The 24,121-nt window shown below is 40.0% G+C and overlaps 1 protein-coding gene across 1 annotated transcript; it reads right to left on the bottom strand.

Annotated features, from left to right (window-relative positions):
- Positions 1 to 611: 611 nt before the first annotated feature.
- LOC128863965 (GATOR complex protein MIOS) lies at positions 612 to 5,027 on the bottom strand. Its single transcript, XM_054103405.1, has 13 exons — positions 4,837 to 5,027; positions 4,564 to 4,737; positions 4,367 to 4,507; positions 3,540 to 3,650; positions 3,290 to 3,479; positions 3,005 to 3,222; positions 2,446 to 2,929; positions 2,294 to 2,384; positions 1,933 to 2,214; positions 1,591 to 1,868; positions 1,337 to 1,529; positions 1,061 to 1,266; positions 612 to 980 (listed from the first exon to the last, which is right to left on the bottom strand). Exons 1-13 carry the CDS (start codon positions 4,949 to 4,951, stop codon positions 890 to 892), a joined length of 2,574 nt encoding a protein of 857 aa, XP_053959380.1. The 5' UTR covers positions 4,952 to 5,027; the 3' UTR covers positions 612 to 889.
- Between the last annotated feature and the right edge of the window lie 19,094 nt (positions 5,028 to 24,121).

Raw genomic sequence — 24,121 nt, 5'->3', positions numbered from 1 at the left:
TCTGTTTTATTTTTGTTATAAATTTTCTTTATTCAATTATTCGTCATTCGAAAAAAAATATGAAAATGTATTTCTATAAACATCACAAAAAAAACCATTATTAAGCTTAATCCATTTTGCTGCCGTTCTCACTGGTGGTCCCAAGCAATTCAGCTCCGTTGTAAATTCCTCCCATTTTTTTGCTGCTTGAAGTTTGGTGCAAATCCCTTTTGCGAATTGTGGATTCGCCTTTCTAATTGTTGTTTGGTACTCACGACTTTCGCCCTACATAATGTTAACAAAATTAGTATATATTTAATATTTGGTTACTATAAAACCATAAATAATCGCAAACAACTTACACTTTAACAAGTTTTCCCACTATACGCTACACGATCGAAAGCAAAATTGCATTCGACTCTAAATTCGGTATACAACGAAAATTTCGACAGCGTTGCACCGCTCATAATACCAAATTGACATTCGATTTTCGATCTTCGACAACCAACGAATATCGAAGATCGAATGCAACTCATAATAGGGGCCAAAATATTTATTTGGAAAGGAGATACAGCTGATCTCTGGGGCGTTTTGCGGTGACCACTATATCTCCGAACTAGATCCTCTGAAATTAAAAAGGGGTAATAAGGGAATATAACCCCTTAAGGAAAGACAACAATGCGAATATCGTTGAAATGTCTTAGTGAATCGCACTACTGGTGGCCTCGGATGCTATGGTTCGCTTCATTCAAGCAGGCCATATTTCATATTAAATACATACCACATTTCGCGCCCAGCGTAAATATTTCGAATTTTTATTATAATGTAGTATAAATTTAAAACTAGTTAAAGTCTGCCTAGCACTACCAAGTGCTAATTAAGTCTAAGCTTTTATCATTCAACATTAAAGCTATGAATAGTCGGGTATGTCATTGGGCATGGTGCCGTCCAAATCGAAGCATCGACAAGTGCAGGAGCTCACAGGGCATTCGGAGTTTTGTCTGCGCAATACATAGGAAAAATACGAAATATTGAATAAATAAGGCATATCAAATAGTTAAAATGCATTAGCAAGACTGACTTGAACCACTGCATCATATGTTCGGTATGGCCACCATGACGACAAGTCTGACACCAGGAGAACCACTTTGAAAATGGTTTCGACTGCCAGCCCAGACTTTCATGCGTAGCATCGCTGGGCAGCGAAATATTCAGAGTGGTGCCCATGTGCAACAAACAGAGAGAACAACGTGGCAAAGGTTTGCGGCAGCTGGGACAGGAGGAGAGCTACGTGAAATTAAAGAAAGTAAATTTATATACATACAATATAATTCCAGTTCGATATTTTCTTGCTTACCTTATTCACATTTGAAGAGGCAGTGCGCATGCGCGCATCCTCCTGTAGTGCATTCGACACCGATTTGCCGCAGAAGTTGCATGAGAGAAAAACGCTGCGTGTGGTGCGCGTGCCAGTACGCAAGTTTTCGATTTTTATATCCAATTCAGCGCGTTTTTCCCAAAGGCCCCATGAATTTAAGACATCCAAATAACTGCGTACGATAGATTACTTAGTTTACTATAAATCATAGAAATTAAATTCACTGCTACAACCTGCTGATCCAATATTGTATGCGATTGTCAGTGAAATGTTCACGATGAAAATAGTTAATAGCAATTAACGCAACGGTTTGTACATCACAAGCCAAATCCAAGTAGGCTTGCAGTATATTGATGCCATCTAGCGATTCGCCTGTCAGCAGCAAGCCATTTAAGTCACCACTTTCAATAGATTTTTGTATCAATTGCTTAACATAATCCGAAAGCTTGCTTTCCGATAAGTATTTGCAGGCGAAAGCAACGCGATCGGCGAGCGAGATGCCTTCCTCGGTCTGTAAGAGCAAAAATATTTATAAATTTTTGAAATATCGGCATTTGTATTTCTCTTGAACACACCAACACCGCATCGAAGTTATCATTTTCGGTGGTGAGAAACGAGAAAATCGCACGCAAATGCGCATCCTGTATTTGTTTATTTGCATTCGAGCGTTGATTGCGCCAAGTCGAATTGCAACGATCCGCATTGAAGCTGGACAAGGCAATAGCGGCAATGCGAAACATACTGGCATCGTGCGGATCCTTGGAATTGCGCGAGAGGTCGGCAGCCTTCGAGAGTATATCGCAAGCAACGACGATTTTCAGATGAAAAACGCAAATCATGGCAGCGCGACTGAATTCCTGTGGAAATACAGCGTATGAAGATCGCCGATAGTTTTAAAACATTTAATTGATTGCTTTATTGCAACAACTGACAGACCTTATTATCACAGAGACTATTAACAAAACGCTCCAGATCCTGCTCAAATACCCAGCCACAGAGTTTCAACGCAACATCGCGCTGTTCGCTCCTGTGAATATACATTTATATTTTAGGGTAATCAAGTAAACGCGATTTTAGCTACACTTCACCTATAGCACACCAAATTGCTGGAATTTATAAAATCTGGCCATTGCATAACACGTGACTCAATGCGCGACGAGGCCATCAACGCTTCCGATGTGTGACCCAGACTAATGCCCAATACCGTTTTAAGGCCCGACAAGCGTTCCTCTCTATACAAATTACCCAATGTCAGCCAGACACTCTTCAAATAGGGTGTCAAAGGCAAGCCATCGATGTACATATCAGTCTTCAAACCATAATCGCTCAATGCACGCTGATAGGTTTCCTCTACCAGCTCTTCTTTTGGAACGCTTTGGTCGAGTATCTCAAAATTAAGCGACGAGTTCAGTGTGGATGTGGATATGAAAGATGAAGTAATTTGGTTGATATTTGGCGGACGTATTGGCGAATTTGCTATAGACAGTGGGCGCTGTGGCAGAAGTGGCAATTTTTTGTGATTGCTATAGGTAGTAATTAGGGAAAGTGGTAAGCGTAGTTCCAAAATGTTGCCTGGCGTGAAACCGAGAAATCAAGAAAAGTTAGCAAAGCACAATTTTGCATTTTTCAATAACATTCCAATCGTACCTTGTTCGGATAGCAGCAATGCGCGTTCATACTCCGTATTGTGCCAGGAAAGGAAGGTGAGTGTGGGCGGCTTATTTGAGGCATAGTGTTTCGATTGGAATGGCTGTAGCTGACGTTTCACGTGGTATACCTCACGACTGCTCTCTGCATCTACGCTGCGTATATCGTAGAGGGTGATGAAGGGCGACTCACGCTGAAGTGAGGTAAGTAAGCTGGTGCTATAAATACACAAAGTTGGTTATGATTTCTGGTGTGTTTCACTAAATATTTGCCAATTCCCCTTACCGCGTTGGACACCAACTGAGTTGCAAATGATTTTTGCCCGATTGTATGGTCTTAAGCGGATGATCGAGCACACGTAAGTCCCATAACATGATAACCGAATCCAAATAGGAGCAAAGGTAATTGCCATTTGGCGCGACAGCCAGACCATGCACCATTTTTGTTTGTACAGATTGGCAGGTAGTATTGCCCTCTGTGGAGAGTTAAAAAAAATATATATATAATTTAAAAATCAAGGTTTCTTCTTACTTACGTTTCAAATCGAAAAGCTTTATTTGCTTCTGGCTCACGCCTGCAATGAGCACACGATGATTCTTGTCCCAGCACAAGGAATGCGCAGATTCTGAGTGACCGAAGAAACTGACTGTAAGATCAAAAATTAAATATTGTTAAAGGACAAGCCATTAAAAATAATATATATATCTATATATACAAATATAAAAATATATACGGGATATTATGTAAGGGTTTTCAACCTTCTACAACGAAAGGTGGACATTTGCATCAAGTAATTTCTTCAAAGTGCTACAGCAAACCCAGTCTATAGTTTACGAGGACAGCAGTATGCAGGTTTTTCTTTGCGACCTTTGCTTATGCCCCACATCAATGAGCGGTTGTTGTTGTTGTAGCAGCATAAACATTCCCCATACATATACGTGAAATGCTGCTGAAGTGACAGTCTTTGGCCGGATGTAAATCCGGGTCGTTCCTGTTAATTGGAACTGACTGAGCTGGAAACGTCAATGAGCGGTATGTTCCTACTGTCGGTTATGCAATATTGGAACGAACCAGATTAATATATGGATAAGCAGTATCACTTCAGCTTTGCTAAACTCCGCTAAAATCGCGTTAGCAGATATCGCACCAATCAAGAAGAAGAAGTCGGTTATACGGTACCGGAACAACCCGGATTTATATCCAGCCAAGGACTGTCACTTCAGCAACATTCCCCATATAGGTATGGGAAATGATTATGCTGCTACAACAACAACAAAGAAGAATATCAATCAGCACCATTCGCCAAAAATGCATGGGCATCTTTTTTATTGTGTTATAACAGCTACATATTGGAAAACTCACCTGCATCTTTTGGCACGCCACGTTCTATATCCCAAATTGCAATACACGAGTCCGAGCGATGTCGATCATGTCCTATGGCCAACACGTTGTGATCTAATTCATTCCAAGCTAGACAAAGGCACATCCGCTGTTGACGTGGGGCTGCAATGTGCATTTGTATTAGTAAGCGCATCTCTACACTCATTTTTTATACTCACTGAACTCCCAGCTCCCATCGACAGCTTCGTGGAAATCGCATACGCCAACTTTTCCATCACCCAAACCAACCGCGATAATAGGGCGGCTCTTGTGATACGAGGGTTGCACACAGCGCGCATATTGATAACGCGTCTCGGTGGCCAAAAAATTAGAGGAAATATTTGGTAATGCACCTGAAATGTGAGCAAAATAAATTATTTACAATAAATTCAAGGAAATATAGACCAATTGTAGCGGTGTCCATAGCCAACACTGTTTGGGATTGCACTTACTTCTTCGATTATCATCATGTTGCGTGTACTCGTATAGCTTTATTTCTTGTCCCCAGGTTACAAACTTATCGGGAAATTGTGGAAACCAGCTTAATCCATGAATTGTAGCATTCATGATTACTTTTTGGCTGTGCGTTTTAAATTTTTAGTTGTTTATACATTTTTCACCTTATCAGCGGATCAGCTGAGGAGTTGCCTGAATGCAAGAAAGTCGAGAGTTGCCATACGGAATGCACGGCGATTAATTAAAAATTAGCTAAAATGTTAGCGAAATTTCATTTACGTTATTTTTATTAAATCAGTGTTTAGTTATAGAAAAATATTTGTTCTTAGTTGTAAGAGAATATAAACCAAATTATCTCTAACATTTTTAATAATTGTCCTTATTCAAGTAATAAAGCAGCAGATATGCAATTAAAGTATTCTCTCACCTAACCTCTAGCCTCGGCACAGGGTGACGCAAAACACAATAAAATCCTCTCGGAATATATTTACCTATTACTCGCTAGATAGCAGCATCTGCAAATAACGCCCAATAAAGCGGAAGAAGTGAAAAATTATATCTTTTGCCATTGCAGGCGGTTCTTTCAATTTATTTTATAAACAATGTGCAATTACCTGTTAAAAAGTGTTTAAAGTGGAGCGCTCATTGGCGGGAATGTGACGTAGCGAATACGCAGAGACAAGGTTTCCTAGAATGCGCTTCCCTTAAATCTCGTATTTGTCAGTGATATGAAAAGCAAGTGCTAGTAGAATGAAGACCCTATAATACTTTTCAAGCCATTGCTTCGCTCGAAACTCGAAGCTCTTTTTGATTCATAGTTTTGAAAATAACTAAAGTAGTGTCACTCTTAGCGGAATAACTCACGAAGTAATGAATGGAATATCAAACAGAAAATTAGAAAAAAAATCATAAGGTATCTCCTAAGCTTTAACTAAACATATCCGAAGAGATTTTTTCAAAAAATTGTATTTTAATATTTTATCATAAACAAATGGTATGAAACATGCACCGTGCAGTAGTTTCATAAAAAAATCATGATTTCTCAAGGAATTGGCCGGACACGAACGTCTTAGATTAAAGGGCCGGTGTTGATGGTATGGCTCAATTATGCATGGAACAAAATATCGGCCAAATGGCCGCTGCGGCCTCGGCAGCACACCTCCATCCGATGGTCCAAATTTCGATGACGCTGAGGCATAATTGAGGTTCTATGCCGTTACTGTGCCGAATTATCTCATCCTTTAGCTCTTGAATTGTTGCTGACTTATCGACGTACACCTTTTCTTTCAAATAACCTCAAAGAAAGAAGTCCAACAGTATCAAATCATATGGTCTTGGCGGCCAATTGACATCGCCGCAACGTGAGATTATTCGCCATCAAATTTTTCGCGCAAAAGCGCCATTGTTTCGTTAACTGTGTGACAAGTGGCACCGTCCTGTTGAAACCACATATCGTCCACATCCATATCTTCCGTTTCGGGCCATAAAAAGTTCGTTATCATCTCACGGTAGCGAACACCATTCACAGTAACTGCCTGACCGGCCTCATTTTGGAAAAAATACGGCCCAATGATGCCGCCGGCCCATGAACCGCACCAAACAGCCACTCTCTGTGGGTGCATTGGTTTTTCGGCAATCACTCTTGGATTATCATTCGCCCAAATGCGACAATTCTGCTTATTGACGAATCCACTGAGGTGAAAATGTGCCTCATCACTGAAGATGAGTTTGTTCTAAAATTGGTCAATCACTGTTGCCATTTCCTGCCACTTTTCTGACCATTGACGACGCTTGAAATGGTTAAGAGGCTTTAGTTCTCGAGTCAATTGCACCCTGTAAGCGTGTAAATGCAAGTCTTTATGCATAATGTTCATCAACGGCGAGCGTGAGAGGTGCAATTGTTGGGCACGGCGACGAGTTGAGGTGGACGGCTCTTCAACCACACTATCGCGAACAGCAGCAATATTTTCTGAGCCTGTATAGTATTAAGATGGTTAGAGATAAACAGGATACCATCAAAAGATATCTTCATTCTATCAGTCAGCCAAGCTGCCCCTGCATGCATTCCAAATAACATTAATGAGTTTCTTACATTGTCGCCAATCTCTTAATGAGATGCTTAAATAGTATCGTATTATCTTATGCTGGATTCCAGGCCACAGGGATATACCAGAGAACTGTAGCGCTGACCAACTTACAAAAAAAGGTACCTGTATGCCAAACATGAATAATTTTAAGCGGGTACCTCTAGCAACTTTTAAGCTCCTTGTTATTGTCGCTCTAATCAAACATGTGAAATCGCTGAGCAAACATGTCCAAGGATAAATTTACGTCTATCCAAGAATATTATAAAACTGAGTATACTTCAATTTAGGATCTAAGTAGGAGCTCTCACAGGACATTGATTCATAGAAAACCACGCAATTAGATTAGGTGTTTACATGCATGATTTCTGTCGTAGCTGTAGAAATGAGGAAGAGTTGGAAACAATTCAATATTTTTTTGCACATGCCCCGCTCTAGCCAGAAGCAGGAACCGATATTAATGATCCTACTTCTTAATGAATATAGATAATCTATACACTTTAGGTATGCACAACATTTTACGCTTTGCATTTGGTGGAGTCAATTGTGTATTACACTTAATTAAAAAAGCGATAGAGAATTTGGGGCATTATTAAGCAGCCAGCTTCATTATCGCAACCATCACAAGGCGTCTCTAAATGTTCATTAAACGCTGCTTGCGCCACATATTGCGAATTTTGTGGTCTCGAACTGTATCTATCACCTGAGGAAGGCTAATGAATCCGATGTGGCGACTGAAATGCGCACAAGGAAATGGCAATGGATCGACCGCACCCTGAGGAAGAGCGATGACAACAGCGACAAACAAGCACTGCTATCGAACTGCTTCCAACAGACAGGACGAAATGTAGGCAGACCATGACCACCTGGCACCATTCAATGGAGGCGGAAATAAGATATTTGAATAAGACTTAGAATGAACTTAGAGCCCTTGCACAGGAATCGTGTTGGATGGCCAAGAGAAGTTGTTTACGCCTTATGCACTAACTAGGAGGTATTGGTGTGCAACTAAGTTCTTGCTGTTTTTTTTGATGAAAATACAACTTTATTCTGAAAAAATGGTTACAAGTGAATCATTGAAAGTATTGACCATTGCTGGCTACTACTTTTTCCCATTTTTCTGGTAGATCTCTTATACCGCCGCGGTAAAACCGATCATCTTTTGAGGCTATCCACGGATCAAGCCATTTTTTGATGTCTTCATATGAATTGAACTGCTGGTGCCATCGATCGGAGCAGGTGATAATCGGACGGCGCAATATCTGTCGAATATATCGGGTTTCCATGTAGGTTTTAACGGGTTTGGCAACGTCAGGCCGAGCGTTGTCATGCTGTAGAATCACTTTTTCATGCCACTCCGCGTATTGCGGCCGCTTCTCGCGCAGTGCTCGGCTCAATCGCATCATTGGAAGTCGATACCGATTTCCAGTGATGTTTAGCATAACCTTCGCAGTGTGAATATTCGGCCGAGGCGACGACATAGAAGCATGACCGGACAATCACCATGACTTTCTTTTCTTTGGATTACTGTAATGAATCCATTTTTCATTACCCGTCACGGTGCGATGAAGAAAACCCCTTCCTGTTTTGCCGCTGGAGCAGTTGTTCACACGCGACAGGCGAAAAAACGACGTTCAGCATCTCTTGGTTTTAACTCATAAGGAATCCAAGTCCCCTGTTTCTGAATCATTCCCAAAGCATGCAATCGCTTGGAAATGGATTGACGGGTAACTCCTAATACTGAACCGTTCTTGCGTTTCACACGGATCCTCATTGAGCAAGGCCTGCAATTCGCGCCTTTGAAGGTTTTTGGCCTTCCTTCACGCGGACGGACGTCAACATTAAAATCATCGTCTTTGAAGTGACGGAACCAATCTCGGCACGTTGTTTCACTTAAATCAGCTTCTCCATAAACTTTTTATAGCTCTCGATGCGCTTCAGCCGCCGTTTTATTCGAATGAAAGAGGAAAATCAACACTCCCCGCAAATTACGATTATTCGGCACAAAATCAGATATTTTCTTAAAACCAAAAGTATATGATACCAAAACAAAATCACTAATATGTCAAAGCAGTTTGTTTACCATATGGCTAAGCCTGGTTTATGACGTTTAGGTTATGTTAGAATCGACTAGCACACACTGCTGGCGGCATCTATTGACAAACAGCGGGATATTAGTTGCGCACTACTTAGAATATAAAGTAAAAACTCTATCCTGGAACTGTAGAGCACAAAAAATATGCGACGAATTTTAATTGGTTAATATGCCTCTTATGCGCTTTCAAACATTTTTACACGAAGACGTTAGATATTTTTCTTAATATTTTTTTATTTGATTTCTTAACACTATCTTTATTCTTTTCGTGAGCTACTGCGCTTTTTAAAACATCAGCTGACAGTTTTTCTTGAGAATTTCGTAAAGCTTTATCAATACTAAATACATTAAGTTTCAATTAATAGATGGCAAATAGGCGATTGTGTCCGCTGCCAAACAGCAAATGGTATATAAATAAATGGTTTCCTTTTTTCATTTGGTGAAATATCTTTCATCTCTGTCAATTAAACGCTGACAGCAAACATGCAGAAAAGAACGTAAGGCGGTTATATACAAGATTAGATGTGATCGATGACCGATGGCATATAAATACATTTTCTTTGCGATATCCGCAAGTACTCAAGATTAGTTAAAACACCGAAAATTGTATCTACATACATACATATATGCACTGGTAACTACATGAGAGTTATGTGAAACGATTTACATACCAAATATTGAATTTATGTTGACTAGTGAATGAGAGGCTCGAGTAGTTTTTATGACTAATGTTGGATGAAGAATTTTTCATTTTTTTATTTATTTACTAAAATACTACAATGCTGCTATAACTAACATCCATAACATTGCAACTTTTATAGCTAAATCCTTGGCAGATCTTTATTACGCACTTGAAAAGGAGCTTTAACGATTCTCCTGGTTGCTTTGTTTGGAAACGTTGTAAAGGATGGTTAAATTACAAGGGCCGATGTTGAATGTGAACCACACCTAAACGTCAAGTTCTTTTCTGCATTTCATTTAATATTTTTCAATTTCAGATTAATTGAATTTGAACTATGGAAAGATACACACTCGACCAACGCGTTAAAGTTATCCAGGCTTCTTATGAAAACGGGCGTTCAAATCAAAATGCATATCGCGCACTTCGTGATTTTCATTTTCACCTCAGTGGATTCGTCAATAAGCAGAATTGTCGCATTTGGGTGAATGATAATCCGAGAGTGATTACCGAAAAACCAATGCATCCACAAAGAGTGACTGTTTGGTGCGGTCTATGAGCCGGCGGCATCATTGGTCCGTATTTTTTCCAAAATGAGGCCGGTCAGGCAGTTACTGTGAATAGTGTTCGCTATCGTGAGATATTAATGAACTTTTTATGGCCCGAATTGGAAGATATGGATGTGGACGATATGTGGTTTCAACAGGACGGTGCCACTTGTCACACAGCTAACGAAACAATGGCTCTTTTGCGCGAAAAATTTCATGGCCGAATAATTTCACGTCGCGGCGATGTCAATTAGCCGCCAAGATCATGTGATTTGACACCGTTGGACTTCTTTCTTTGGGGTTATTTGAAAGAAAAGGTCTACGTCGATAAGACAGCAACAATTCAAGAGCTAAAGGATGAGATAATTCGGCACATTAACGGCATAGAACCTCAATTATGCCTCAGCGTCATCGAAGATTTGGACCATCGGATGGAGCTGTGCTGCCGGGGCCGCGGCGGCCATTTGACCGATATTGTGTTCCATGCAAAATTGAGCCATACTAATATTATCATAATAAGGAGAAATGATAATAATTTCCTAAAAAAATTGTATTTTATTCAAAATCAACACCGGCCTTTGAAACCTAACCACCCTTTATAACATCACTGTGGGTCTTCGCGGTACACCCCATAGTTTAAGGACATATTAAGTTTTAGGGATTTTTTTTTAGAAAATTAAGTGCGATCGTTTTGATTTTATAGTACAATACTATTGACATCAAATAGTATACCAAAACAATTTTGTTTTTTTGACATATTTTTTTGTAAATAGTAGGGTGGCACCAAAGTAAGCGTCTTAAAAAAAAAGATAGGTGGGTTGTCAATAGGTTTTTGGTTCTTCAGGACATTCGAAACGAAAAAGTTAAACTGATTATTATTCTGTAGGCTTGTCATTCTGGCAGGTGTGACAATGAAAACATTTTTTTGAAAAATAAGAAAATGGCGGATTTTGAAAAATGAGTATATGACCCGACTACGTCATTAAGGCCGTATGCCCACACCGGTTTTAGCACTGGATTATAAATGAGGAGTTGATAGCTCAGAGTTTCCACCACTTAACCATCGAAGAGTTTGCATTTTTGAATTGAGCTCAACAGCTTTGATTTTGATTCCACTTGAGCTTTGCATCCAAAGTCATGTTTAGATACTTGGCCCTATTGCCATATGACACTATCGCTGACAGAATAAATACAGGTTTATATAAAACTTTCTTGTTAGTGAAATTCACCTGAACTGATTTCGTTTGAATAAATTTTATATTCCAATTTTTAGTCCATGAAACAATTTCGTCGGCAGAGTAGCCGAATGGGTTGGTGCGTGACTACCATTTGGAATTTACAGAGAGAACGTAGGTTCGAATTTTGGTGAAACACCAAAATTAAGAAATTTTTCTAATAGCAATCGCCCCTCGGCAGGCAATGGCAAACCTCCGAGTGTATTTCTGCCATAAGTGGTGTATTTCCTCATAAAAATATCTGCCTTTCGGAGCCGGCTGGAAACTGTAGGACCCTCCATTTGTGGAACAACATCAAGACGCACGTCACAAAAAGGAGGAGGAGCTCGGCCAAACATCTAGAAAGGGCAAGAACTCAGATGCACAACGCCCCTGCAATCGAAGAAAACGGTAAGCAAAACTTTTACATTCGAACTTTTTTCGCTCTTGGTTCGTGCGTCAGCTTCCAGTGAGATGATTGAGCTTTGGTTTCCACGTCATAACCATAAACCCACGATTCGTCACCAGCTATAACCCTCTGGAGCAAATTTGTGTCGTTGCGGATAGCGTCCAAAATCTCATTAGCAATGTTCATGCGATGCTGCTTTTGGTCGAAATTAAGCAGTTTTGGTATGAATTTTGCGGCGACCCGTCTCATGCCCAAATCATAGAAAAAAATCGAATGGCACGAGCACGAGCTAACGGTGATTCGACGATTGGCCAATACCATTTCCTTCACTTCGTAAATTTTTTCGTATGTTGTTGAAGTGCTCGGGCCTCCGGCACGCTTTTCGTCGTTCACATCTTCTTGGCCTTCTGGGAACATTTTGTACTATCGATAAACGTTGTTTTGGTCCAAAGTAGCTTCTCCGTATAACACAGTCAATATTCGGAATGCATCCGCGCACTTAATTTCGTTTTTTCACACAAAATTTGATACAGGATCTTTCGTCCATCTTATTGGATAGGTAAAAATTGAAGACGAGCCGAAACACATGCAAGCAAAGCAGCTGTCAACAATTAACTGAACATTCAAAATGGCCGAACTCGTCGGTATGAGTGAATACCAACATGAGTACCAACATATCGCCACAAAAGAATCGAAATTCAAATATATGTAACCTGCGAAAATTCAAAATCCGCGATACTTTTTGAACACACCTCGAAAGTCGCAGGATATGTCTTATTAAAGTCGTCTACCACAAAACGGTCAACACTTTTTACTTCATCCAACATTCCATTGCCGTTTTCAAGCGGTGAGCCGAATTGATCCTATAAAGGTGTGCTCACCCCAAAGCAGCTTTACTTTTAGAGCCACATACGAGGCTGAAGATGGGTAGTTTGCCAACCGCACCCATTTCAATTGCTTCAAAGCGCCTGAGTACCTAAGAAGTCGACAGATTATACCACTTTAAAGAGCACTGTTTCCATTATCTTCCTTGCTTTAGTAACTTCCAGTTAAACATTCAAGCCCAAGTGCTAATTCTGATTATTAGCAAGTTCATTACTTTCACCGCATTATTACCATTACACGTAGGCAGCCATTGATTTCTAATTTAGCTTGTAAATTAATGTCCATAGGAGTTCATTTATGTGTGTCTGTATATGTATATGTGCGTGTGTGGTATGTAATCAATTGCTTTATGTCGCATTCTGTTCATTGAAACCTCGTCGGCTCATTGCGCATAGTTTCTCAAATGTAACCAGTGGACCGTTAAGGTCAGAGTATGAATCTATGTAATTTGTAACTTTACTGATACTTGGATGATTAGTACAGGCACATATGTGTGTATGTATGTAATAACTGTAACTAGTCTATGAGTTAAATGCGTAAATAAATAATTTCGTTGTTCTCAGGCGAGTTCGGCGTTTGCAAAATCTAAAAGAGTTAATTCCGCGCATTCAGGTGTTGTGAATTATTAACCTTCGGAAGACACAATGGGGTCTGAGTCATCCCACAAAATGAATTTTATGAATTGAAGTTTGCTTATTTTTAACATCTGGAAATATACCGTTAGCTGTATTTTAGCAACATAGATTTTCTCTTCGAATTCATGCAGTAAGTCCTCAGTAGTTGGTTCACACCGAATTTATGCAGATAAAAAAAAAGTGATTGGGTGAAATTTACGCTAGTGTGTTGTTGTTGTTGAGTATTTGTACTAAATAGTTTTAATTAGCGACTAGCACCGTTTTATTACCTCTGTTCTCGTGTGATGTCCTTTGTTTTGTTTTTTAAGTCAGATCCATTTCGTGAGATCCAGATATAACAGCAGATTTTTTATCTCTAAGTCGGCGATTTCAATAATTTGCTGTAGGAAATGTTTTCCGAATGAGCGAAGTCTTGTTCTGGCTAAACCCGCACATGCGCACAAATAGCGGAAAAGACTTTCTTTCACATCCTCCGTTTGACAGCTTCTGCAGATGGAATTGAAAGGAAGGTTGAGTCTGGCTGCGTGATCCTCTACCTTCCAGTGACCCGTAAGGGTTGCAGTAATACGTGAAATGTTTGACCGATGCCCTAGACCCTAAAAGTAGTTCGTCCTCTTGGTGTTGTACGACGGCCCTGTTTTTCTTGTTGTAGTGCATGTAGTAAATTGCTTCCACCTTCTTTCGGCTAAAGCATAGTAGTGTGACGCAATGGATGTTTTTATTGTAGTGAGCAGCCGCCTCTGTTATGTCTAGTGTCGAACCTTTTCTTGCTAGCTCGCCTTCTTTCTCATTATCCCCTATATTCCTGTCCGAGAACCCATATCAGAGTAATTTGAAGCCAATGACAAAGCAGTTCTAGTTCATTTCTGCATGGTGAAAATAGTTTGGATAAAATGGAGTTGGAGTCTAAGACCTTGATAGCTGCTTGACTGTCTGAAAAGATAGCTACTCTTGCACCAATTTATTTTTAGTGTTTCAGTGATTCCCAAGCTTCCCTGATTGCTAATAGTTTTGCTTGGAACACGCTGACATGGTCAGGAAGTCGAATTGATTTGGATATGTTGAGCGGTGCCGAATGGAGGCCAGCTCGCGCACCACAGTACATCTTAGAACCATCAGTGTAGATTTCAACATCAAATCTACCAATCACTTTCCCTTTCCTCCATTCGGCTCTCGGTGGAAAACGTGCCGTAAACTCTTTCTTGAAGTTGAGGTCGGGGATTGTGAAGTCTGCAGTGAGTAGGGCTGGTGCTAAGCACTCCTATGCTTAAGATACATGCTGATCTTTGTATCTTGCTAAGCTTGGTTTGGTTGTATTTCTTTTCCATCGCGGGCCACCAGACTAGTGGCGCATATGTTGCTATCGGTGTAGGATCAGTTGGATAACTTTGGCTGAAGACCCAATTTTTTAACCAACAGTGTGTAGTTCGTATCCTTTTTCGCATATATAGTCAATGCTAAAAGAAAGTGTACACCGTATAATGACAAGTTCAGGACACTATCATCGCCATCAAAATTAATTATTTCATCATACAAATCATAAAAAAATTGCCAACTCGCTTTGTTTTAGATATAATGGCAAAGTGGTCTAGAAGTCGGCTTCTAAAAGAAAGCGAGTTGGGAATTTGTACATATATATATATCTGATTGGCTCGTGCATCCTTTTTGGGTGTTTGACCGAGCTTCTCTTCCTATTTGTGGCGTGCATCTTGATGTTTTTCCACAAACCTGCAGTTTTAAGCCGACTCCGCACGTCAAATGGTTTTTCATGGGGAGCTTTTTCATAGCAGAAATACACTCGGAGGTTTGCCATTACCTGCCGAGGGGCGACAGCTATTAGAAAAAAAAATTTCATTTGCTCTTCACCGAGATTTGAACCTACGTTCTCTCTGAATTACGAATGGTAGTCACGCACTAGTTCATCGGCTACGACGGCCGCCTTTATTGCTCTAAAAGAAAATCACTCCTTATAGAAAAGGAATTAAAAAAGTAAAAAATTTACCTTTGAAAAAACTAAGTTAAATATATTGTATAAATATATATATTAAATATATAAATACTTAATCCTGCCACATAAATGCTGTGCATACGGCGAGAACAAATTCGGCGAAAAAAGTGCCATTATTTTTCTTTTGCTCGTATGCGTTGTATACTCATAAAGTATACTCAGTTTTGTGGCAAATTTCGCTTCTTAACAATGGAGTACCTTTGTAAAAATATTGCTTACGTTGCCCAATGAGATGCCTAGGTCTTCTACAGCACTAAATCGCCTTCAGCCACCCAACGATTTTCCATTACGATATCCTGAATTTTTTCTACGATATCTAAGCAGATAACAGGTGGCGCAAAGGTAACGGGAAATGAATCCTTCAGCATATCGGTTGTGGCACGTGCAGTGTGTGCCGTTGCACCGTCCTGTTGGAACCACATGTTTTCCAATCCCAATTCATCAATTTGCGGGAAAAAGAACTCGTTGATCATTGCTCTGTAGCGCTCACCATTCACAGTAACCGTTTGGCCCGCGACGTCTTCGAAGAAAAATGGTCCGATGACTCCTCCAGCGAAAACAGCACACAATACAGTGACTTTGAGCGGGTGTAATGGCTCTTCGTGGGTTACACGCGGATTTTCAGTGCCCCAGAAGGGTAAATTTTGCTTAGTTACGTACCCGCTAAGATGGAAATGGGCCTCATCACTCATGATTATTTTTGATGAAAAATTATCTTCCTCTTGGTGGTGATTAAGGATGGCTTGAGCGTATGTTAGACGCGATTGGCGGTCAGCAGCTAACAGCTGATGCACCGTCTGGACTTTGTACGGAAACATCTTCAAATCTTGTACCAAAATTTGCTGTAAAGACCGTCGACTGATACCCATTTGCGTGGCACATCGTTTGGTCGATGTCGACGGCGCTTCCATGACATCCTCGGCTACAGCAGCAATATTCTCTGCAGAACGGCTACTCCGGGGCCTCCCACGCCTGGCAGCTTCTCGTGTTGTGCCAGTCTCTTCGAGGCGAGGGGCTAAACGACGCAGTGTTTCACCAGTAGGCGTTGGACGGCGAGGAAATCTGCGACGAAATTCACGTTGTGCCAAAGTCACCGATCGATTATTGGCCAAATAAATAATCAGCAATATTCCGCATTCTGGAGCAGTGTAGCGTAACATTGTTTATTAACGTGTATTTCGCATGTGTTTACTACACAAATGTCAAAACAGAACTGACATTAGGGGCCAATCGCAAAATTTATTGCATTTTCTGATAGGAGGATTACTTTAGCGCCACCTGTTATATGGTCCTTTTAAGATTCAGTTTTGGTCAGAGCGCTTTGGGAGAGCCTGTAGTTAGTAGTCAGAGACCATCTTCTATTGGTTGCCGCGATTACGCTCAGGTCAATCGCAGTGGTCAAGCTCAGAGCCTTTCCTTGCACATTCATTCGTACTTTCATTTCTTTCCACTCCAGTTGGTAACAAAGTGTGTTGTGTTGTTGGATGAGGTCAAGTCAATATGTAGTGCTTCCAACTCTGAATCTTCGAAAAATGTTTGCCTTACACCGCTAAGCCGGTCTTCGCTATCAAAATGACCACTTTTGAACCATTCATATCACCCAAAACTCGTTCTTCCATTACATTCCCACCGTAAATATTCAAGAACATTCGATGAGCATCAGCAGCCGTTTTTTGTTTTCAATAGAAACAGAAAATCGAAATTTCCTATATGTCAAATCTTGCTGTATACACCAAATATAACTCGTAGTAGCTTTCAATAGGTGCACTAGGCTGGTATAGTCACCATCCTGGCATTGCATAGCCACCATCTTGGCGCAGTTACGGCTGTCAAATTTAACACTAATATAGGGTTTTTCAGTAAGAGCGCTTCAACTTTTGAACTTTTTTGAATAAAACACAAACGGTTTGACTTTTTTAACTAATTTTTTTTTTTATTATCGAGTTTGAACATACATATGCATTTAAGTATGAAATTCGATTTCTTTTGCATGACCACCGCGTGCACGTTTTACGAAGTCCAATCATTGAACTCAATTTTCGACCACTCTTTTGCATAAATCGGCCGAAATTCCTGCAATTTCGCGTTCAATATTGGCTCTGAGCTCACAAATCGTCGCCGGCTTGTTACTGTAGACCAATGACTTCATATAACCCCAAAACGGGACGGCTTGTTAAATGGACCGTAAAATGGCCGTAATGCTCTTAAAGTAACAGCAACAGAACGATTATTTTCATAAAAAATTTGCACGATTTGCAATCGTTGCTCAAGTGTGTAGCGTTCCATGATGAAATGTATACTAATGAAGTTTACAAACGACAAGCGAAAAATAAAATATATTGCGTCGTTCGCCCTCCCTATCGGAAAAAAGTTGAAGCGCACCTATTGAACAACCCTATACTTACTTAACCTTGACATTTAACCACAGAACGTATTGAAATTGTTCAAAGGTTTTCCGTGCGCAAAGAGAATTGTTGCATAAATTTCCATTTCATTTTTACACTGAAAATTCAATATTTTAGTGTATCTTGTTCCGGTTTATAATTTCCTCAATCGTGACCTAAACCTTTTTATTTGTTTACCTCAAATTATCACTTACACTCGCTAACGAGTAGGCTGTTAGCAACTCAATGCAAATGTGCTAAATATCGCTATTGTTACAAAATATTGCTCTGTGGAAAAGTCGTGAGAATCTTCCGCTCTGCTATTAAAAGTGACATATCTATTTGCACCTTGTACACAATAACGGTATGCGGTTAATACATATGCACATATTTATACATCAATCCAAATGAAATATTAACTCCAAGTTTAACAAGTATTTACACTTAAGTGCTTGAAGAGATTTTTAGGCGTGTTCATTAACATGATAAAGACTAATACATACATACATACTCACACATAGGGCCATTAAAAAGGGACCCCCACGTTCATACGGAAATGCTAGTTTGTCTCACTAGGTTCTAAGAAGCTGAAGAAAAAAGAAGAGAAGCAACAGAAGAAATTATGATCAGTTGCCAATTGGCGCACAAATATTCATTTCATTGTAAAGATATGCCTCGGTATAGAAAATGAGTACGAAAGGCGAGTTTTGGTTTTAAAACTTCTTCTAATGCTTGCATAAGGGCTGACTGGATAGGGTAGAATACTATAGTTGTTAGTATCTTCCTTTTATTAGTTTATTCTGATCTTCACACCTGTGCAATAACGGTCGATGCAATCAGATCATGCCCTTTATTTCAGGGGAGGTTAAAAGGTGAAGTCGCACCAGTGGTATGTTTGGCATGCTCCTACTAACCCTATAACATTCCTTCCCTTTTGGCTGATTCCTCCTCGGCACTGCCAAGAGCGTTTCATCAAGGTGGAGCCGTGTTTATGCCTTTTAGACACAGCAGATACCTGCGTTCAGGTTCCTCTCCTAATTGGAGGATATATGCCAACAATAGTCTCCATTACTTTGTGACCGACGGCGCATCGAAAAGTTCCAGTATCATTGCTTGATATCGACTTGTCGTCTGGTTGGGTTCGTCTTGAGGCTTTACCTCACGCTTTGCAAATTGTCGTCTGTTCAAGTCACCCCCACAGGAGAGCTGTTTCAAAATGGCCTTTTTGGATTACGCATCTGTTGGGTGTTCTAGATGGGTCGCATTCGCTGTGCTTCCGTTTTGTTTTTTACTATACTCACTGCAAATTTGTTTACTGCTACCCATTTCTCTTTCGAGTTCAAAATTTGCGTTAGAAGGTTATTTGGTGTGGGGACGACATCGAGGACATTTGCGAGCTCGAAACGCTCTTCATAAAATCTGGCGCAGTGAAAAGTCACTTGCTCTGCACTCTCATCTTCGCTGTGGCACACAGGGCAGGTCAAATTATTTGCTACACTAAAACCCTGAGGGTACGCGAGAAAGACTGCGCTTCTGCATATCAATTCACTTAGTTTGGGGATCATCTTATATGTCCATCGGCCTTTGGAGGAGGGATTCCATCTATTTGGCACTTTGCTATCGTACGTTTGCGCTCAGTTATCTTGTCTTCAGTTGTCGGTTTGTATCCACGTGAGTCCTAGGGAGTCAGATCATGCCCCAGGGTGGCTCCTAATACACTGACATACGTTATTCCGGTAGCTCTACATATCAAGATGATGGCAAACATGTATGTATTTAGGTTAAATGAAGCGGTGCGCTGGATGGAAAAATTTATAGTCATGCCAGTCTATTATTGCAACAAACTCAGTACACCTAGGAGAGGACTGATTACATTATCCCGAGGGTAACATTCAACAGGAATATTGGCACTCCCTCTCCATCTCAGGAGAAATAGAGTAAGGAATTCTCACTTGACAAGTTCGACACTAACTTGGAACCTATACAGATGACACTAAAATGAATTGTGGTGTTGGAGCACGTATATATTCTGATAATGCTTGCAGTGTCTACGAGCTGGAAGTACTGGCAATCCGGGAAGCTTGTAGGCAGATTTCTCTTTTAAGGCCAATATCGCTATTCTTTCGGATAGCCAAGCAGCAATCCTGGCACTGGATTCGGCTACAAAAACCTTTAAACTGGTGGAACAAAGTAGGAATCGCCTTACCACATTGAGTGAAAACCACAACGTTACTTTAATCTGGGTCTCGAGACATTGAAACATTGAAGGTAACGAAAACGTAGATGAACTGGTAAGAGGGGGATCTCAAATGAATTACGTCATGGCCCACCTACAATCACCAGCAAACGCCATAAATGATAAACATGAAACGACGGGACGCTTGGAGACTCACGGCAGTCATAACTGGCGTTTGGTCTGTTGGGGAACATGCAGCCAAAATGGGTATCCCTCACCATACACACTATCACAGTTGTAAAGAACCAGAGAAAAAGCAAACGTTTTTCGATTTCCTCTGTGAATGCTCTCCCTTTTGGAAGGAAAGAATGTGAACTCTGGACAAATCATTGTTCGAGACACTCGAACCACTGTCTGGCTTAGATGTCAACAACCTAATAACGATTCTTAAACCGCACATACTGGATATATTCATACTGTAAATAACCGTTAAACAAGTTGGTAACGAGGATGTGGCAATAAAACGGTGCGGAAGCGCCAGTTGGATTCTGGATGAATCACCACCTCAACCAATTAACCACACCTGTGTAGCTGAATCGAGAATAGCGTCTTAAATTGTTTGATTTCACGCACTTCAGGTTTAATTGAATGTAAAATAGTTCAATCCACATTTTTACATATGTATATAGAAAGGTGGGTTGAAGCAGTTTAACTGGTGTGAGCTGGGTAGCACTAGTTTTCATTAGAAAATTTAAAGCAAACTTCAGCTCATTAGAATAATACAAATTATATTGTAGTACTCGATTCATATTTATTCTGCCTTTATTTTTTCTTTGTATAAACTTTAAACAAATATTCGTGAGTGGTTTTCAGGCCAAGTTTGCCTTTCATTTTTTGGTATGCGTCTTACTGACGATCTGCGATATGGAGCTACCATCTCAGAATGGCAGATGGCACTTATAAAAAGATCGTTCCTGTTATTTGCCAGAAAAACGGCTTTTGTTGCTTTACGAATGCCTGCGTTGGACATCGAGCTCAACACCTATGGCCGGTATGCCAAGCAGGCGTCCATAATTGTATTCAATGTACATAATTATCTATTAAAATTCAATAAGAAATAATTGTGGTAGTTTTCCATTCGAATGCAATTCATAGCAACAACAAAGGACAGGCTAGACAGAGTTCCGAATGAATCGACAAAAACGCTAATTCGTAAATTAATTCCATTTATTGTTATTTATTTATTATATTAACATAAATATGTTTAATGAATCACTAACGACAGCAAATATTTACTTATTAATACGAGTAGTTCTGTGTTTAATTAGTATTACTATTAGCGTAGTAATTAGACGAAACTGCAGCTCAATAATTAAAAAAAGGGTAAACCATTAAGAGCACTTATTTTCAATGTAAGCCATATTTTGTGGTATTTTGCGGTTGTTTTTACTGTAAGGCCGTAAAATATTCTCCACACGTTTTTGGGAAATGTTGCTGAACTGTGTGTTTGCCCGTGTTTCTTATGCTTGTGAAGTGTTGTTGCTGGTCAAGAGATTTACAATAGATTTAGATTTAGAGACTCAACGTCCTAATTTGGTTATTTATTTATTTATATTTAATGTCACAGTGCTAAGCCAATGGTATTATAGGAAGGATCTGAGAGTACTGGTGGGTGTAATCACAAGCCACAATGCCTGTGGTCACCATATGACTGAGAATGAGGATACTGCAGAGCATTTTCTCTATACCTGACCGCCGTTTTCTAGAACCAGCCTCAGGCTGTTAAGTTGCAATGTACTAAGTAGAGATAAAGTTTCTCTTCCGAATCTCTTAAGATTCATCAATGAATCCAAAAGATTTGCAGACGAGTGACCTCAAACCATTTTTTTCGTCTTATCATCCGTATTGTATCTAACCAGTCTCTCTATTCTTTCTATTGCATTCTATACGGGTTTAGTACAAAGGTCTTCCTGACTGAATGCTTGGACTTGACCAAGCCCCCACAAATCGTATCTAATCAGTGGAGCCGACAAAGTTTCGAATGTTGAATTTTACTCCAACGATCCGAGAGAAGCGTTCTCTTTCATGAGGCTTAGTCACTTATATACAGGGTGTTCGGTGGCAAAGTTAGGTTTTAAATTTAAAGATTTTCCCTAAGTGTATGAGCGGGAAGTGCTTCGTTAGTTTCGTTATTCGTGCCTATTATTTTGTGACGATGTCGCAGTGGGCAAGGTAAGCAACGTGCGCTTGCAATCAAAGCATATTTCAAAGCAACCGCTCGTCGTAGATTTTGTTCACGTTACAAAATTTGATGCTTACGTAATGCCCAAAGTGAAGATTTTATACGTTTATGGGGACAAAGGTTACGGGAAACAGTTTCGGTGGCAAACAGTTTGTAGTCATCATCATCATCATCAGGTAGCGATTACAGCTCAGGGTGAGCTTTAGCTTCATCCACAATCCTCTTCCAATCTGCACGGTTCATAGCAACAGATCTCCAGCTCCTAACTCGTAGCTTTTCAGGTCGGCTATAGCTTGGTCAAGCCAGGTAAACCTGGAACGTCCCCGGGCTGGGGTCACTAGACAATTCGTTGATAAAAAAGATTTGTGGGGGCGGTTGTCTTCCATGCGCACAGTGTGCCCTAACCATCGGAGCCTTTGGGATCTAATGTATTTCACGACGTCTTCTCCCTGGCATAAGTTTAGCAACTCATCGTTGTAGCGTATTCGGTACGTTCCATAGTTGCAGCGTATGGGATCAAACACCCTTCGGAGTACTTTTCGTTCGAAAACTCTTAAGCTACTTTCGTCTTTGCTTGTCAATGTCCAGCACTCGTAGCCGTAAGACAGCACTGGTAGTATTATTGACTGGTAGAGGCGGAGTTAACATTCACGGGTGAGCAGTTTGGACTTCAGCAATTTTGTGTGGGGGTAATATGCTTTGTTTGCTGCCATTATTCTGTCTTGTATTGTGCCGTAACTACTGTTGCCATTTTTTATTAACACTCCCAAATATTTGAAGTGTTCAACACCTTCAAAGGTTAATGTGCCGATTTGGATGTTTTCAGGACTTCGTCTTTCTTCCCTGCGGGAGACCTTCAGATATTTAGTTTTGCCTTCATTTCTCCCGAATTCTGCTCGCTCATTTCACACACTCGTCCAATTAGTCGTTGTTCAGGCGGCAACGAAGTCAATGGCTATTTTTCAGTTTTTTCATAACCAAACCGATTTATATCACCTGCTACGTCAGCCCATCATCTGATTCTGTCAAATTCGCTGAAGGTCGGTTAACGGTCTGATATTGGCTATACCTGTAAAAATCTTTCAACATTTCCCCTTTTGAGCTTTTTTCGAAAGAAAAGTTGTACTATATATTTAGTAATTAAAAAACAATTCTTGAATTAAAATGTGATAAGGGCATCTCAGGGCTCACATTTTTAATGGTCATCAGAACGTCTCGTCATACGTTTGAAATCTGTATTATTTAAAACTACTTAAAGCAATAAGCTTATTCTAAAAGGGAATTGAATCGTGAACATTTCTATATTATTTTTATTTGCCTACGACTCCAGATGTGGATTAACCGAACAAAAATGTGCCGATTGACTCGCCTCGATTTTTAGTAAGAAACATTTGCAGCCACCGCTTTTTCCAGGCTTGTTCACGTTGGCTAACGTATAATTTGAAAATCGTTCAACTAAAAAAAGGAGTTATGGTACATCGCGAGCTTTGAAGAACGCAAACAAAAGTTTATTGATCTTCATCGAAAATATTTTAAAAAATTTTGCAGCCACTTCCTTATTCTTTTTTTTGCACGTTCGATTTCGAATGTTTAGCGACTTTTGACCAAAACTATTTACTTTCAGTTTTTAATCTCAAAACTTAGTTAGCTACCCTCGTAATTGTCACTCAATTAAGGTATATAATTGAGCCCATAATGTAATTTTATTGGATATTGCTTTCCATGTGTAACCTCCATATCTACACTTTATTTTTTTTTCGTCATTTCGAAATATCCCGACTTAATGAGACACCCATTAGCATGATTTTTTCACTAAACTACCCATATACTCGTATATACCTATACTAATGCAATATTTGTAGATACATATTTACTTGGAATTTTTTTTGTTTTTTAATTTGCTGTCAGCTCTTATGAGACAC

This window comes from Anastrepha ludens, chromosome 5, assembly GCF_028408465.1.
Source record: "Anastrepha ludens isolate Willacy chromosome 5, idAnaLude1.1, whole genome shotgun sequence".
Taxonomy (NCBI): domain Eukaryota; kingdom Metazoa; phylum Arthropoda; class Insecta; order Diptera; family Tephritidae; genus Anastrepha; species Anastrepha ludens.
Note: the sequence above shows the minus strand (reverse complement) of the source record. Positions and strands in the feature narration are given on the sequence as shown.